The sequence below is a fragment of the Quercus suber genome, unplaced genomic scaffold, assembly GCF_002906115.3.
Source record: "Quercus suber isolate HL8 unplaced genomic scaffold, Cork oak 2.0 scaffold_857, whole genome shotgun sequence".
Taxonomy (NCBI): domain Eukaryota; kingdom Viridiplantae; phylum Streptophyta; class Magnoliopsida; order Fagales; family Fagaceae; genus Quercus; species Quercus suber.
Window position 1 is genome coordinate 143,971 of NW_027070287.1, and position 17,666 is coordinate 161,636.

General features: G+C 33.2%; 3 protein-coding genes across 3 annotated transcripts; all 3 read right to left on the minus strand.

Annotated features, from left to right (window-relative positions):
- Positions 1 to 250: 250 nt before the first annotated feature.
- Positions 251 to 2,531, minus strand: LOC112032274 (protein transport protein Sec61 subunit gamma). Its single transcript, XM_024065042.2, has 3 exons — positions 2,365 to 2,531; positions 2,111 to 2,227; positions 251 to 568 (listed from the first exon to the last, which is right to left on the minus strand). The coding sequence occupies exons 1-2, from the start codon at positions 2,456 to 2,458 to the stop codon at positions 2,112 to 2,114; spliced, it is 210 nt and encodes a 69-aa protein (XP_023920810.1). The 5' UTR covers positions 2,459 to 2,531; the 3' UTR covers positions 251 to 568; position 2,111.
- A 1,286-nt stretch (positions 2,532 to 3,817) lies between these two features.
- On the minus strand, positions 3,818 to 6,599 carry LOC112032268 (uncharacterized). Its single transcript, XM_065767867.1, has 3 exons — positions 6,500 to 6,599; positions 5,308 to 5,506; positions 3,818 to 4,633 (listed from the first exon to the last, which is right to left on the minus strand). The coding sequence occupies exons 1-3, from the start codon at positions 6,568 to 6,570 to the stop codon at positions 4,268 to 4,270; spliced, it is 636 nt and encodes a 211-aa protein (XP_065623939.1). The 5' UTR covers positions 6,571 to 6,599; the 3' UTR covers positions 3,818 to 4,267.
- Positions 6,600 to 12,819: 6,220 nt separating this feature from the next.
- On the minus strand, positions 12,820 to 15,241 carry LOC112003928 (uncharacterized). The gene is made up of 2 exons (XM_065767875.1): positions 14,885 to 15,241; positions 12,820 to 13,573 (listed from the first exon to the last, which is right to left on the minus strand). The coding sequence occupies exons 1-2, from the start codon at positions 15,239 to 15,241 to the stop codon at positions 13,028 to 13,030; spliced, it is 903 nt and encodes a 300-aa protein (XP_065623947.1). The 3' UTR covers positions 12,820 to 13,027.
- Between the last annotated feature and the right edge of the window lie 2,425 nt (positions 15,242 to 17,666).

Below are 17,666 nucleotides of genomic sequence, written 5' to 3' on the forward strand. Positions count from 1 at the left end.
TACTCCCCCAGCATTTACTTATCTTAAAACTCGTTGTTTCAATTGAATCTGCACCATACATGCTGCTAGAGGTGGTGCTAGTGAAATATATGTAATAGAAAACTAAAGGCGAGGAAGCTTCTTTGAGGAACAAAATTCACAGGACTTATCTATGTTTCAGATTTTCCTTTCGATTTGGTTCGGTCCTCATAAAGTGTATGCCCATACACATAACTTATCATTATCTATTATTTATTTGTTAATTTCTAAATTAAAGCCAACAAGGATGATTAATTAATTATTATGGAGAAAACTACACAACAAGAAGAACGCATTTGTCCAAAAGTGCAAGGCTGACAAGTCAACAAACTTGTATTCCATCCTGACAATTAAAGGGTTATAGACTTGGAATGAACCTTGCAATATAAACCAGCTCAATTTAACTCAAAAGTCTAATCTGAAAACAAGACAATGTACTCAGATAATGTATCAAAAAATACAGAATACAGATCTTTGCTCTCCCCCGTGTTCTGTGACTACTCTACCGAGAACTTCCATCCTTCATGTTAGCCCTGCAATCTAGACTGACCTGCACATTTAACAAACATTTAGAAACTTACTTTCACCAAAGAGCAAAAAAAGTTCAAGCACACATTATATATATACACAATCAAATCCCTAGATTCTCTCTCCAAAGAAAAGAAATAAAAAATGAAAATCTATTTATCCAATTATCTTCAGAGTAGTGCCATTATTAAATGCATCCAACAGAGATGAACATTGACCCTACGAAAGGTGTTGAAAACAAAGCAAAGAGGGTTTGAAAAGTTCATAAACTTCAATCAGACTTATACAGTCGCAGTCAGTCAAGTCATTCACAAACTTATAATAGAGAAAAAGGATTGTTTAGCACTTCCCATCTGATAAGAAATTCAGTGACAAGAGACAACCGTTAAATTGTACAAAATACCCAACCTCAGCTACAACACCAAACTCATAATCTATAGTTGATTAAAGCAATATTCTATTTCAAGGCTTAGAGATTAAGACTAGGCAACCAATTTACCAACCATAATTATAAACATATATGCAAACAAATTTCATCAATAAAGCTGTAATTAAAACTTAACAATGGTATCATTTGTCAAAATGCCACATTTCATCCAACAAACATAGCAATAAAAGGAGATGAAATCTCCACAATATGATAATACAAACTCTGAAGGCCAATATCATATGCTGAACAACCTTAACACAATATGATGATGACGACAGCAACAACAAAATACATAATTTCTCATGTTGTAGAAAACAAGAAGCACTCATTCCATAGATATAAATACCACTCTGAGAATACACAAACAATGAAATCCTAATCTCATAAAGTTCGATAGGTTCTCAAAAATGAGTCAAACATTCATCATGGATGCAATTTTTACAGCTTGTTTGCAACGAAGGAAAGGATTTATAGGCATTTTTTGGGAGTATTCTATCTATACTCCTGTTATGAAAATTGGAGGTAAGGAATAGAATGGCTATGAGAGGATGCCGAATGTGAATGCCCATTCCATTCCCTCCTAATCATTCCTCACAAAAGTGAGAGGAACACTCAGAAACGGAGATGAAATGTCAATTTTATACCCATTTTGAACAGATAAAAGACAAAAGACATACTAGTAAAATTGTTACTTCTTTCCATTCCATCCTTTATAAACTTTCGAGCACACTAGAGTCTAGAGAAAATACAACAACATATTGCTTTCTATTCCATTTCATTACATAATTATATAAACTCCCAAACATGAGAAGATTAGTAAAGAGTAAAGATTCAAAATCCAAACTTTCTATTCTTCTCTGATATCAAATCAGCAAGAAAACAAATCGTAAACTCAAAACCCGAATCTCATTAAAGTTAAACATCACAACGGACCAATGCATGAATTTTCCAAATTATTGATATAATAATATGTTATAGCTCAATCATAAAGGTTCACAAACAAACAGAAATCCAAAACTTAAGCTACACCCATAAAAAAAAGCAAGTTCTTTTTTAAGTTTTAACCATAACAAAAATAAGTAGATACAGAAAAAAAGGAGAGAAATAGAGAGAAAGAAAGAAGCTTATACGTACATCAAGAGGAGCCAACGATGATGTTGTTGATGGGGATGAAGATGAGCTTGACGAAGAAGCCAACGAACCCCATAACCACGAACCCGATGGCCGTACGGAACGCCACCTTGGTGAACTCTACAGTAACAGTAACAGTAACACAACACATCAGATCAAATGTTAGGAATTAAAAAAAATGTCCAATATTTCGAGATCCAACATCGGATCTAAAAAAAGAGATGGGTTTTGAATATGATTAGTGATTAGATAGATACCTTTGCGGTCGGGTTTGTGGCAGCGTTTGACGAGGCGGACGCTGTCCTTGGCGAATTCTCTGAGTGGATCGAACACCGAGTCTATGGCCTCCATCTCTCCCTTCTTTTTTTCTCTTTTGATATCACAATCACAAACAAATTTTATTAATTTCGACGAGATGAGATTGAGGATTTATTGAGGTACTATTATAATAGCTAAAACCCTTCAAGATCGTGGTGCGACACCGTTTTGTATTCGACCCACGGTAAGAGTAATATGACGTGTAACAATAGAGAGCCTGACGTGATTAACCTTTTTTTTTTTTTTTTGAGAAGATGATGTGATTAACTTTGTAGGCACTAGTTAGGTACAAGTACAAACACGTGACATTATTTGCGTTCTAATATTAGGAATTTTAATTTATATTTATTTAACCTATATTACATATATATTATCTATGATTATATCTTACACATGGGGGTAAGATTATTTTTACTAACTTATTTTACTATTCAGTTTATCTTACTATTATTTATGGGTCTTATGGTACTATTTCAGTTAATTTTTACCTTTATCTATAGTACTTTTAGCAAAAAGTTTTTAGTTTCAGCAAAATAAGCGGATCCCAAACGGACCTTATATATCACACTTGCACAAAATACTAATCTTACCTATTAGCAAAAAAAAAAAAAAATACTAATCTTACCCCCACACACATGGAGACAAAGATGGTAATATTGTGAAATATATCATGAAAGTCCTAAAATTATTCTTTCTATTTAATTTATAATGATAAAATTGACTAACAAATTCTTCTCAATTTTTTTTTTTGGCTAACAAATAAGCACAATTTCATAAACATACCATCATTTTTGCCGGGTATTATTTTTCTTCTTCATTGAAACACTGTTTAGTGTTTAGTATTCATGTGCTATATATCTTTCAGTAGGAAGATAAATCTTAAGTGCATTTTACTTGAAATTATAAAAGTTAATTAATAATTATTCATTGAGGTAAATTAAAATAGTTTAGAGATTTAAAGTCTTCACCTTCATTCATTTTGTCAAAAATTATTTTTCTATAATTTATTTCCACAATTTTCATTGTTTGTTTCAATGAAAATTCTTAATCTAAAAAAAAAGAAAAAAAAGCAAAAAAAAACAACAACAACAACAACATTTCTTGGAGTAAAAAAAGAAGCTAAGCAGTCACTGCCATCATTACCAAACCACCAGCTTTGTTGCCACTACACCTACATAATATATTAGCGATTTTTGTGAGTCAAACAAAAAAATCTTTTTTGGGACGGATTGAGATCCAATAGTCATGGTGATAGAGATGTAAAAACAGATATTAGTAATTTTTTAAAACCACTTTAACTCTTAACCCTAGCTTTTACATCTCAAATAGAGATCGTAATTGCATGGTATAACACCGGATCGAAAGGGTTGAAAAGGAGGAAAAGAAGAGGTCGAAAATTAAAGAAAACATGCATTAGTCAGCTTCTTCTAGAGCCCAAAAGGAATTTTGTTTCCATACTTCACGTGGGGATGGGGATTAAAAGTTAGAACTAAAGTTCTCTTCAAATTAAAACCAACCGCTCCTGACAAGCGATTATACTTCATTACAATAATATCATGCACATAAATGATTCTTCTGAGGTCTCCATTTGAGCCTATGAGGGGACATGGGGAAAGGAAAAGCTCAAACTTCCTGCCAACTGATACCTCTGATAGAAACTCACAAGGTAGATTCTCAGAGAGAGAACCTAAACATCATCTACCGCATTGAAAGTCTTTCTAATAACCTTCTTTCCCCCCTCTTTTTAAATCACCTTCAAAAGCTGTAGCAGAATCAATCAACAGAGATGGTGAAAGGAGAGGGCTTTATAGTGAAACCAAATTTGGCTGAAAAGCAGAATTGCTATCTCTTTGTTCCAGCTGATGTCGGGCCTGGCATTTTTTCACGCTGAACAGCACGAGGGACAAAAGTCAATCCACGAGTGTGGCGGCGACCAAAGCTGACAGATGAAGGCGAGTCTGAAGTGCTTAGTTTGGAGATTCCAGAGATGAGGCCATCAATGGATTCATTGTCTACTTCCATACATGAATCTTCCTCCCTCTTATGAGTAGCTTGTTTGCGTTGGAGTTTTTGCCTCTGCTTCTTTGATAGATGGGCCTTCTTGTAAAACTCAAATGAAGTGGGAAATTTATGCTTGTCCACTAGATGCCTTTGTCGACTTTTATAGCTCTTGAACTTCAAACCACAGCCTTCCACCAGGCATTCATACTGTCAAGCAAAATTTAGGAGGATATTTATGTGAAATCAAATGATAATGACTAAACATAAGATAAATGAAAACTGCACATTAAACATTAAAATACAGGAATTTACTACTGCTGCAAGTAATGATCATCAATTTAGATTCTGCTACCCAGAAAGCAAATAAATGGACAAAATGCAATCTAGGAAACATGAGACTTCAAGAGTCTTGATAAAAGAAAGGTTGCATCATCCTTAAGTATCCTGATTATTATTCATTTCATTTAATCTCTCTCTGCCTCTCCGTCTCTCTCTTGGCATAGGTTTCTGTGTGTGTGTGCATGATCCTTGTGAGTGAGGTTGAGGGGACAGAGGTTGGTAAAAGAGCATGTCCCATATAAGAAAACTGCATGTTTGTCCCAGATGACCACCCAAAAGGGAGAAATATAGAAAACAAAGCACAAAACAAGTAGAATTCTCATGTTTTGGGAAGTTGTTCTCGCACCACACACAATAATAAGAGTAATATCAATGATGTAGGAATACTACAAAATGAAAGTTGAAGGACTGTCACATAAACTTAAGAATGACAAAGGTACAAACTACAAAGCACTCCTATCCTATCACAGGTTTAAGAATAAAAAGTTTTTGTAAATATTCAGTCACAAACATCAACATATAAGATAGTAAAGAAAATATACCACGGCATAACCACGTGCAACTTTAGCCTGAAAGAACGAATCGTGTAGTTCAGATACATGTATGCTGAGCAGACGCGATGTTGGGTAAACTCTAGAGCATACTGAACAGGAGGCAGTATGCCGTGCATTATAATGATCTTCAAAGTTCTCCAAAGAAGTCAAACGTAAACCGCAACCAACAATTGGGCAAAAGATCCCCCTGCGCAGACATTAATTTTAAAGTTGGGGACATTAAGAACAAGTGCATGAACATGAATATATGTCAATGTTACACCAAAAAGTTGAAAGAAAATAAAAAATCACACTCCTTTTTTCAAAAACCAGTCAGTTTTGGCCATTTCAAAAGGAAGCAGTTCTTATAGTGACAATTAGACTTATATAACTACGGATGAATGAACTCTCAAGTCTCAATGAAAACCATAACAAGTTAAAATCAAAAACTGCAAACTTATCACTCCTATCCCATGATTAAATCTTAGAATCGTCTTACTAAATTAAAAAGAGGGGTGAGACAAAGAAGAAAACAAGAAAGAGAAACCCACTAACTTGAATTAAAGTTAGAAGGGTTTTTTTTTTTTTTTTTCCCCTCCCCCCATGTTTCACAACTGCCTTCCTTTTTTTGTGGCTGAATTTCATTGAGGCTCTCACCTCAAGCACTTTACAAGCTGTCCAAGGCACTTGGGCGCTTGCCTAGGCTCTAAAGGCACCTCACCTCAAGGCTTCAATCCTCAAAGGCGCCTTAGTGGTGCCTATTTTAGCCTGAGCACCTGGGTGAGAGCTCAGCTCGCCTTTGATTACACTTAAAAAACTAGAGATCGTTTACACCAACATGCTCAGCTGATGGAAACACTGAAACTGGACTTCTATAACAAATGGATTTAAATTTTTTTTTTTTAAAAAACTCAGTGAAAACCCTAACAAACATATTTTTAAACAGCAAACCTATCACATGACTAAGGCTTAAAAGCATCTCACTGGACCATGAATATTTGGTTTCTCAAACATCACACACATGTGAAAGCTATTTACCTTTTAAAATCTTTAAAACTAAGCATCTACCAACCCTTATGATTTGACCATCAATTATTAGTATCTCACAATGAAAGAAGTATATAGCAACCATATAAACTGTACACTGCACAATAAACTTGTAGACAAAGAATAAAATTACGTGTAATGTAATCATTATTACCCGCCTTCCTCAACTACCATATTCTGAAGCTGATGTTTCTCATCTTCAGTTAAGTCCAATGCCACCTGCATATTAAGAGAAAATAAACAACACTAAATATGAACATCAAATTTTAAAAAATAAAAATAAAAATTCAACCAAATTAATAATTATAGTCTCTTAGAAAACCAATTATGTAGGACACAAACAAAATAATAAATTTAAATTATTTTCAATCATCTAGAGTTACAAAAAATTTCACAACTGCTAAGGTGACAAGTTGTTATTCGTAGTTAAAAAAGTGATATTCGTAGTGGGTCAGATAAAAACCGGTAAAAGCTTGCAAACTTTAACTGTTGTGAAAAAACATCGTACTTGTAGTCTTGTAGCATTACTCATCAATTTAACTGAACCCTGTAGTCTTGCAATACTAGCTTGATCTTAAGAAATGTTCAAAAAATCTCCAACATAAAGTAAAAAAAAAATATATATATATATATATATATATATAAAACGGGGAGTGGCTAACCCCAAGGCAAGCTGTCACTCTCGCATTTAATGCACTCAACTAACCCCCCTGGCCGCATTAATGGAGAGGTAACCCCTTGGCAGGATAACGTTGGTCAGAGTGAGCCACTTGAGTGTCGATAAAGCTTCTGATGGGATGGGCGACCAGAGAAAAAGGCGAATAGACAATCAACAGATGGAAGCAAAAGATAGGAAGATTAAAACTATAAAAGAAGAGCTAGTAAAGCAAAGAGGGGGGGGGGGGAAAAGAAAGGCCTCCTCGGCCACAGGCCGAGGAGCATTCCCTCAGTTGTAAGAAAACACTTAGCCATTTTTAAAAGAAGTTTGGGCATGGTGATCAACGGCCAGCACCTAAGCCTGTCAGCCCACTCTCTATAAATGTATTGTTTGGGCTTGTTGGGCTGAAAACCCAACACTCAATTCAAATTGAGTCCTTACATTAGGATATCATTTTAGATCTACCAAATAATAAATATATACCATAAAATGGAAATTAGTTGTTGCAAAGCAAAATGGATCTCCTAATGCCACTTTTTGGCTAAAAATTGATCAGATTATAATCTTACCAAAACTATATTTGAATATGGCGTATTTCAGAGGTTTTTTTATTATTATTATTCACTAGTCAGAGAAAGAAAGATCCAAACCCTAAACACCTTTGTTTAAAACATTAAGAAGTGCCAATTAAATTATAAGGCTCTTAGAGTAATTTAGAGGTCTATAATAAAAGAAGAATTAAGTTTTTTTTTTTGGTGACAAACAAGGGTGTCCAAACCACTTCGAGCATCTAATTATTTCATCGGGTGTATACGGTCTCCCGTTTCACACGTATCAACTTATTACAATGAGAAATCCCGTAAGGGTGACCCTAAGATGCTGGCAAAAGTTTTCAAATCCAAGATCGCATGAAGCATTAAAAACAACTAAGCCAACCCCTTGAGATTTGAGGAATAAAGTTTTTAACAAAGTCTCTATGTTATGCCAATTTGGACCATGTATTGACCCGTTTTAATTATACAAAAGCAAGACCAACTTGGTAATAAAATATTTTGAGATGAACTTGAAACTTTGTGATATATTTAGGGACAAGATATATAGTTTAGCCAAAAAATATTAAATCATAAGCATTTCTCTTGTTTTATAGAGAAAATTGGATAAGTTGTGTAGTAGCAATTGAGATCACCAGCATGTTGTTTAATCTAGCAACTCTTTTTTTTCTTATACAATATGAATGGGTATAAAAATAGAAATTAATATAATGTAATCTATATATATAGTTGCAGTTTGGCCTCAACGTCTGCGTCTGGCGGCTGCGTTTTCCTCCTCTTTTTTTTTCTTTTTTTTCTTTTTTTTTTTTTTTAAAAAAAAAAAAAAAAAAAAAAAAAAGTGGCCGCTTTGTTTGACTTTGGAGGCAAAAAAATCGGTGCATGAACAGTGCGTGCACTGTTCACGCACTGTTTATGCACTATTCATGTAATAAAAAAATATTAAAAATAGGTCCCACGGTACTATTTACACATTTAAAAATTATTTTGCTACAGTGTTTTCAGTTTTCAGTTTCAGCAACAATAAGTTCAATCCAAACGGACTCATATATATATTCTGGGGTCAAAGAATTTGGCAATCCCAGCCCATTTTATATTAAGCCCAAGGCTCACGCCGAGGAGGAAGAAATGTCCGAAGATGAACGAAAAAAGTTCAAATTGCCAAGAAACATCGCTGAGGACAATCCTGTTCTCGGCCAATTGAGATCATAGAAGGGAAGAGCGGAACGCCATGAAAGGCAGCCTCCCAGAGCATCCCAAAAAAAAATGACAAATACAATGGGTCAGCCATGGGAGCATGGTGGAGGAGCAATTTAAGGAGAAACTATCACCTCAGCATTAAATGTCCACAACTAACGTTCTGACCACATTAATGAAGAAATGACCCCTGAGCAGTACTGTCTTAGTTGCTGCAACTCACAGAAAGTTTAGGAAGGCGGCTGATGAACAAGCACTCGAGTAGTGACCTGCATACAATCAACAAATGGAGGGTCAAGATCAACAAAAAGGGAATATATAATGTATGAAATCCTCCAGGAAAAGGGGATCGGGAATTAGAAACAAAGAATACGGTAGCAACTTGTATCATCTTTGAAATTTTTATAACCAAGCAGTGAAGGAAGAATAAGAACAACAAGCTCCTCAGAAGAGGGCCGAGGACAGAATTTCACACTTTAGTCCATGTCCTTGTTATTCAATCCACTCATAATCATGTCTAGTTGTTGTAACCCTCACTAAGGCCTAGTTCTTAAACTCATTCTCTATAAATTTATTGTATTGGACTAGTTGAGCTTGAGTTTACTCACCCAATAAAAGAAGTGCTCAAACTCAATCCCTACATATATATATATATATATTAATAGCTAAAGTTTAAAGAAAATCCAATTAGATTCTACAATTAAAGTCCAATTTTGCATCATGTGTTCTAAATTATTTATTTTTAGAGAAATTTTTATTTTCTTAATTTTGGAGTCAAATGTGGGACCACACATCATAAATATATATTCAAAATTATTTATTTTTAGAGAAATTTTTATTTTCTTAATTTTGGAGTCAAATGTGGGACCACACATCATAAATATATATTCAAGTGAGTTATTGCATACAAAAACCAAAGAGTCTAATTAAAGAACATAAAAAAAAATAAAAAATAAATTTTAATTGATAATTTACATTTTCTATTTAATAATATTCTTACAAGACTTTTTAAAGAATTAAAAAAAATATAAGCATAACTATCAATAATATTTAAATTATATATGTAAAAATTATACTGTGCATTTTAATATATATCTTTTAAGTAACTTCATGCATATGCACGGGGTTACAAGTTAGTAAATAAATAATGTGTTCCCTTTACAATGTTTCCTCTTTACTAATTTAGTTAAGAGATGCGTTAATGATTTCTTTTATAAAATTGAGAAAAGATGACTATGTCTTATGTAATAGAGACATATCAATTAGTAAATTTAAATAAACTATGTTTGTTATTCTTCAATTTTCTTTTCAATTAAATTAAAGAAATTTATATTCATTTTTTGTATTTTTATTTTTCTATCATTTCTATCAAATACATGCAAAATTAGTGCTCCTCTCTTTGAGCTACATCCATATGTTGACAGGTTTACATCAATAAAATTAGTAAATGCTTATTAGTACCTAATAACACACTCTCTTGTGATTTATAAACATTTTTGTTGCTGCCTTGCTGGTAATAAAGGGACATTGGGAAGGTGTTTTTTTCTTTAAGTGTACATTATGAAGTATGATCTTACTCTTTAAATTGTATGCCTATGATCGATGGCATTTCTTGGAATATAACCCAATTTTCCGAGAGAAATCATTTTTTTACAACCACAATCCACCTTGTGAGAAGAACTTTATAGAAGCTGCAGTAGCATTATAGAAACGTCTCTCTATTCCTCTTGGCACTCGAACACTATTAAGGAAATTAATGTATTCATAAACATATATACAGATATTATTAGGTAAACTAACTTTGTACTATGCCTTTTTCTTTATTTTACTAGCTCGAAATGTAGGTTAATTGCCACAGTTTTTTCTTTATCTCTCTGCTTTTGTGTTGGTGTTCGGTATGATTAACATGTTCAAGTGGCTATCTATAATGCAGATTACAGAAGCTTTGTAATGGCCAATGCTTGGGTTGGCCTTTGGTCAACTAGGAATTATTATACGACTTCAAGCACTCAAAAGTTCATCACTGTCTGACCTTTTGTACTTGTTTACTCCCCCCCAAAAATCCTTCTTTCTTTTTCGTAGTTGAGTGTTCCCCAAGTAATCTGTTCAGGTTTTCTACAACAAGCACTGACTGAAGCCATGCCATGTATGTCTGAATTATCCAAAAAAACAACCAGCCATGTGTATGGCACACTTTCATATCATGCATTAAAAATTAAAGTGCCAACGATAACGAAATTGTTTAGCTGAATTGTGAAATGCATCAACTCTAGATCCAGCACGTGTCCGATCAGGTGCATTGGAACATTTTCCAGTCACGTCTACCTGCTAGATGTCACATGGAGAACTCATCACTACCATGTGCTCTCTGTCACATTAAATGTTGTTTGGTTCAATGGCATGAAGTGCGGTTAACTTGTTTATTATATATGTTTAATCATTCACCAATAGTAACATTCCTACCGTGGAATTCCAAGGCACTGGCCAGTACAAATCTTAGATCCTTGTTATTATAAAAGATACAAGGAATTCTAACATTTTTATTACTACAAAGTACAGCATTAAAGTATAACTTGTTTAATGGCATCTATCTTTTTCGTTCATTGTTATTTTACTGTATAAAAATTCGTATCTTTCTCTCATCTTTTGCAGTTATGATGACAAAGATAAAGCAGTAGAATTTAATAGGACAGAAACCCTAGCTAGAAAGCCTAAAATTAGTTTTACTCTTGCATTCTCTCTTCCTTTTCCTCTATATATATATGACAAAAAACCGATGTATAAAACTTCCAAAAGAGCTTGACATTTAAGCCATCCACGCTTGTGGGAATATGTGGAAAATTTTCAGTACGGCCTATCCATCATAGGGTTATTAACAACAAACTGACAGTGGTCCTTAGATTTGGGGTGTTCAAAATAAACCCTAGCTTTAGGTAAATACATCCTTTGGAGTAAACCTGGAATTGGCATTTCTTAACTGTAGGAGTATTGGATGTTGATTCACTTAATTAGCTAGGATGATGACAAAACTTCTCTACATTAGTTAGCATCTTTGTTGTTGATTACTTGGTCTAGATGACAGAAGCTACAGGTTATGTCCTTAGTTCTACTTCTCGCCTAGAATTGAGTATAATTTCCAATTCATTCAATGAATAGTATAACTGTTTAAGACAAGTAAATCAACCTAAAATTGCAACGATCAGAAATTGTATTACATATTATTAAGTATCATCAATTAGACTGCATGATCAACCAGAAGAAAAGAAGAAAAAAAAAATGAATGAAATTAGAAAACAATAAAATGCTAATTACTGTTCTAAGATAAATATTGGTTAGTGGCACCCCAAACATTTAATCACTCATGGAATCATAATCCTAACTAGTTTGTTGAAAATCTAACTAATTTGTTTAGAATCCATAACCGATCCCAAAATTTTGACATTAAGACTTTGGTTGTTACTATTGTGGAATCATATCATATCTAAATTATACCAGAAAGAGGCAACTAGAGCATTTATAAACTTCAAAATCAAAAAGAGAATCATATCAATGATGATTTTACAACAAAATTTTGACATTAAGGCTTTGGTTGTTACTATTGTGGAATCATATCATATCTAAATTATATCAGAAAGATGCAACTAGAGCATTTATAAACTTCAAAATCAAAAAGAGAATCATATCAATGATGATTTTACAAGAAAAGTGCCAAAGACCTTAATAATCTACCTTGAATCAATCACAACTGAAATTTAATTCAATATGTCTTTCAATGTTCCAATTGTTGTTATTTGGGGAAAAATGGCCCAACACTTCTCCATGCATTGATCATGAACAACACTCCTCTCAAATTGTCCCATTCATCATAAAGCTTCTTCTTAAGTTTTGATTAAGAACAAAATCATATGAAACAAATCAACAATTTCGAGTAAGCAATCCAACAAACCCTAAATCCTACATATATTCCCAGATTACAAACCAATAAATATACTGTTAACATGTATAGTTTCTTATAACATTTCCAACATCAGAACTCATTATTTTAGGGGGAAAAAAAAGATATGAGGATTAGCTTTATTCACATAATTCTTAAGTTAAAGTGGTGAATTCAAGACAACATCCAAGATTTAGTACAGCACACAAGTGGGGAAAAAAAATTAAAAACCTAAAACCAACCCTCTCAAACCCTCCCTCCAACTATATGATCATGTATACAACATCATCACCATCAAAATCTTAATTAATACTAGACTAGAAATTATTACCATGCTTCATATATTCAAAATCGCCTTGGCAGAGAGCTATTACTCCTATCAATCACATTGAACTTCAAGGGAGTAGTTGGAACTGCAGCTTTCCTTGGTGTTTCAACTCCATAGTCTGATGTTTCATTCTTTTCTTCATTGTTGCTTCCCTTACTTTGCTGAGCTCTCTCTCCTTCCAACTCTCTATACCTTTGCAAATACCTTCTCAAAGGCTCAGCATAGTCATCAAAACCTAGAGTTGCCAAAGCCCAACAAATATCATCCCCATTCACTGTGTTGCACTTCTCCTTATGACACTTGTTTGAAGCTTCTCCAGTGACAAAGCGTATGAACTCAAACACACATTCTTGCATGGTTTCTTTGGAGATTTTTGCATTAGGAGGCAGCATCTGCTTCATGATCCACCCCACATTAGCTATAGGTAGCAGCCGATCTTGCTCTTTAATGACACCATCTTCACCTGAGGAAGTACTAGCACCAGCAAAATGGTACTTAAACCCTTCCCTCTCTAAATTATTGCCCATGTTATCAACAATCTCTATAAAGAAGGGATTTTGATCCTGTCAAACACAGACACGTAATTCCCTCACTCTGCTTGCTATATAGAGGCATATGTTAATGTCTATGTGTATGTGCACCATATATGTAGATCACGGGCAGCTCTATAGCCAGCCGCAGCCGCCAACAAAATATATATATATATATATATATATGTGTAAAATTTTAAATTTTTTGTTTTTGTTTTAACCCTTAAAAGAAAATTTTGAACATCCTGTCCCTAAATTTTGTTTAAACCCAATTAAAATAAACTTGAAATATGATCATATTAGTGTTATTTTCACAATATTTTTCACAATATTTTTACAATAAAAATTAAATGACAAGTAGTAATTGACTTTTTTATCTAAACTTATAACTAACATATTTAAATCTATGATTATTTTCTCATTCTCTCTTTCTCCCTTCTATATTTTCTTTCTATCTAATCAAGTAATTTGATAAGTATTCTACAATTTTTCAAGTCCAAAAAGTCTTTTAGTACTTGCTCCAATTCCAAGAGAATGAACACATGTGTGGTTAAAAATCCACACACTTCAAAAGCAAAATCTTATATAAGTTACTATTTAATTTCCTTATTCTAACGTTTACTCTCAGACCTACTCTAAGGTATGTTACTATTCTTCTTTATCATATATTTTTATTTAATTGATATTACATATGATTATAATAAATTATTATTAACCTGACAAATATTATGATTAGTTATTTATTTATATGTATTTATATGCATTCCATCGTTGTTTTCTTACCAATCTTTAAAACTATTAATAATTTTTTTAGACTATTTTACAATATAGTTGTATTGTATACTATTTAGAATACTATGTTAGATTATTGTATGTAATATGACAATTGTATATAAAATAAATAAATAAATAATCATTTTATTTTTACTCCCCAACAACAAAATCCTAATTCAAGATACTATTGACCCCCCTAAAAGAAAATTTTGGAGCCGCCATTGCTTTATAAGACATGGTCCTTAATCCATTTTGCTACCCCATAAGATTAGTAACATTACTTGTTTTTATTAAGATAAACCCAACACTAGGCTGTTGTAATATGAAAGCACTTTATCATCCCAATATGAAGTTGAAGGTATGCACATCCTTCTAATCTAGGGCTTCATCAAGCTTTTGTTTGTTGGGTTTAAATCTGGAATTAAAATCACCTTACCCTGTCCTTTGGTTGCAAACATTAATTAAAAAAAAAAGAAGTCATCACGGATATGTCATCCTACATTTTTTTTTTTTGGAGAAACCAGCCGAGGCTTTATATTAAATGGACAGAAAATTTCTGTTGATTATTACAAGATTGGTTGCATTGCGATGGATGTCTTCTAACGAAATTTGAGGATCAAGCGAGTAATTCGCAAGTTTTGCGAGCTTATCAACCACTACATTACAACAACGTTTTACATGAGAAAAAGATGCACGTCGTAACCTTGAGACAAGTGACCGTGATTCCTCAACAATGTGTCCAAATGAGGCCAGGCAAGTCAAGCCGGTAGTGATATGTTTAAACACAACTTCAGAGTCTCCCTCGAAGATTACATCTTGCAACCCAATTTCATTTGCTAAGGTGATCAATTTTCTGCAAGCCAGTGCTTCCAGATTTTCTATTGATGGGGGTAAAGGGACTCGTTTTGATAATGCAGCAATTACCATTCCTTCAGAGTCTCTAATGACGACACCCAATCTAGCACAATTGATGTCAGGGAAGATTGCTCCATCACAGTTGGCTTTATACTATGTAGGCGATGGTGAAAGCCAGTGAGCAAGGTGAGTAGCTTCAAGTAGTGGCAGCGGGGTATCATTGGCCATTTGATAGTCTTGGAGTCGTTCCACTATGTCATCCTACATTCGTACAATAAGTTTAGGGATATAACTTTTGCCATAATTTTTTCATAACTAGTTGAAATGATCTAATTATGAGTGATAGTTAATCACTTTTAAATAAATTTATAATTTTTTCTTCCACTGATGATCATTTCAACAAGTTTGAAGCATTTGTGGCAAAAATTGTGTCCCTCCACTTATTCACATTCCAATATCATATTAAATATCTTGAATTGCCATTTACCACTCCATCTATTGTTGTCTACTGTGCACAGAGGTACATTCTAGGAAATTCTATACGTTGATTATTAGTCGAGTTTAATTATGGTGTGTCTCGGTAGGCCCACCCCTGGACCAAGAACAAAAAAATCCAAGTTATATAATTTAGGATGAATAGAATAGTTCTCATTTCTCAGAATTACGGGTTAATAAGGCACAGTTTGTATTCGGAGTACATGTATGTTTATGGTGTGCTAATATTTAATCTACCTACTCCTCTATGTAGCCATTGATGAATCGGTGACTTTATTGATTAAGAAAAATTTGCAATTTTAATTGCTGGGTGAAATATTTCTTCAATGTATGACAGAGTCAAAATTTGACTTGAGGGGAGACAAAATTTATAATTTACACACATAGTCTTACATATACCTACAAATATGGTTGTCAAAATCTCAATCTGGATCCTACGATCCTACAATTTTATGACCCCACTTGTCTAAAATGATCCGGATCTTTCAAGAATTTTTGTGATCTTTCAGGATCAGTAGGATCGTATGATTCTAACGATCTCAAACAATCTTGGTTTCTTGTAATCTTCTTTAACTTGACAAAAAGCTCAGATAGACTCAAATGAAAAATAACATCCCAATAAACCAAGTTTTGTCATTCCAATGTTGAGAGAGAGAGTGTCAGTTAGACCTAAATAAAAAATAACATCCCAATAAGGTATCACATTTTGAGGTTTTTGGCCTCTTCAAATGATGCTTATAAATAGATGTAGTGATGTATGGTAATTATATTAAATTGATGCAAATATTTGTTTGTTTGTTTTTTTTTTTTTTTTTAAATGAATGAATGTATATTAAATGATGCTCACATTTTGTTTTTGTTTTTTTTTCCTCAAATAATGTAGGATCTTATGATTCACGATCCCACTTACCTCCCACGATCGTATGTAGGATTCCGATTTTGACAACCTTACAAGCATATGTAACTACACATATATTATGGATTTCACACACACGCCACGTATATATAAAATGTGTTTAAGTTACACCTGGTGTAAATTCACAATAGTTACTCCTTTTGTGAACCATTGATTACTATTAGATCTAAGAGTCAAAAAACACTCATAGTAGTATCATTATTACTCTCTAAAAATTAGTGATTTAAACATTAACTCTTCTTATTAAAAGGGAAAAAAAAAACCCACAACATTAACTTTTTTTTTTTCATCCATATCATCATCTTCTTCCTCTTGTCTTTCTTTTTGAACTATACTTTCAGGCCTCCACCATTCATAAAATTCTCATAGTTGGGTCGGAAAGCAACCAAAAAGCTTTTCTATTGTTTATTTGTCTGGTGTTACTAGGTAATTTCATAGTTGACGTTGAGGGGACCACATGTGCTCTAAAAATATTGTAGTGAAAAGATATTTCTTAAATTTGGATTTCCATTACCACCATTAATAATAGTCTTGTATCTATATAGGAGTTTGTAGGTGGATGGCGCGTTTTCTGTTGAAGAAATTTCTTTGTGGAGGAACCGTGAGAAGAACTTTCACATCATCTTTAAGAGAGAATCTTGACTAAAATATTTTGTTTATATATAGAGACTTTATATTCAGAATTCTTTCAACAGCGAGCCTAGCAAGAAGAAAAGGACTTGAGAGTTATTTTCAAAATTTTTTCGAACAACGAGTCTAAGAAGAAGAAAAGACTTGAGATGTTTTTTTTCAGAATTATTCCAACCACCATTCATGATGGAGGCCTAAAAGTATAGTGCAAAAAGAAAGACAAGAGGAAGAAGATGATGATATGGACGAAAAAAAAAAAAAGAAGAAGTTCATGCTGTGGTTTTTTTTTTTTTTTTTTTTTTAATAAAAGAGTTAATGCCTAAATCACTAATTTTTAGGGAGTAATAATGATACTACTATGCGTGTTTTTTGACCCTTAGATCTAATAGTAATGAATGGTTCACAAAATGTGTAACTTAAATCCATCTATATATATATATATATAAAGTCAAAGTT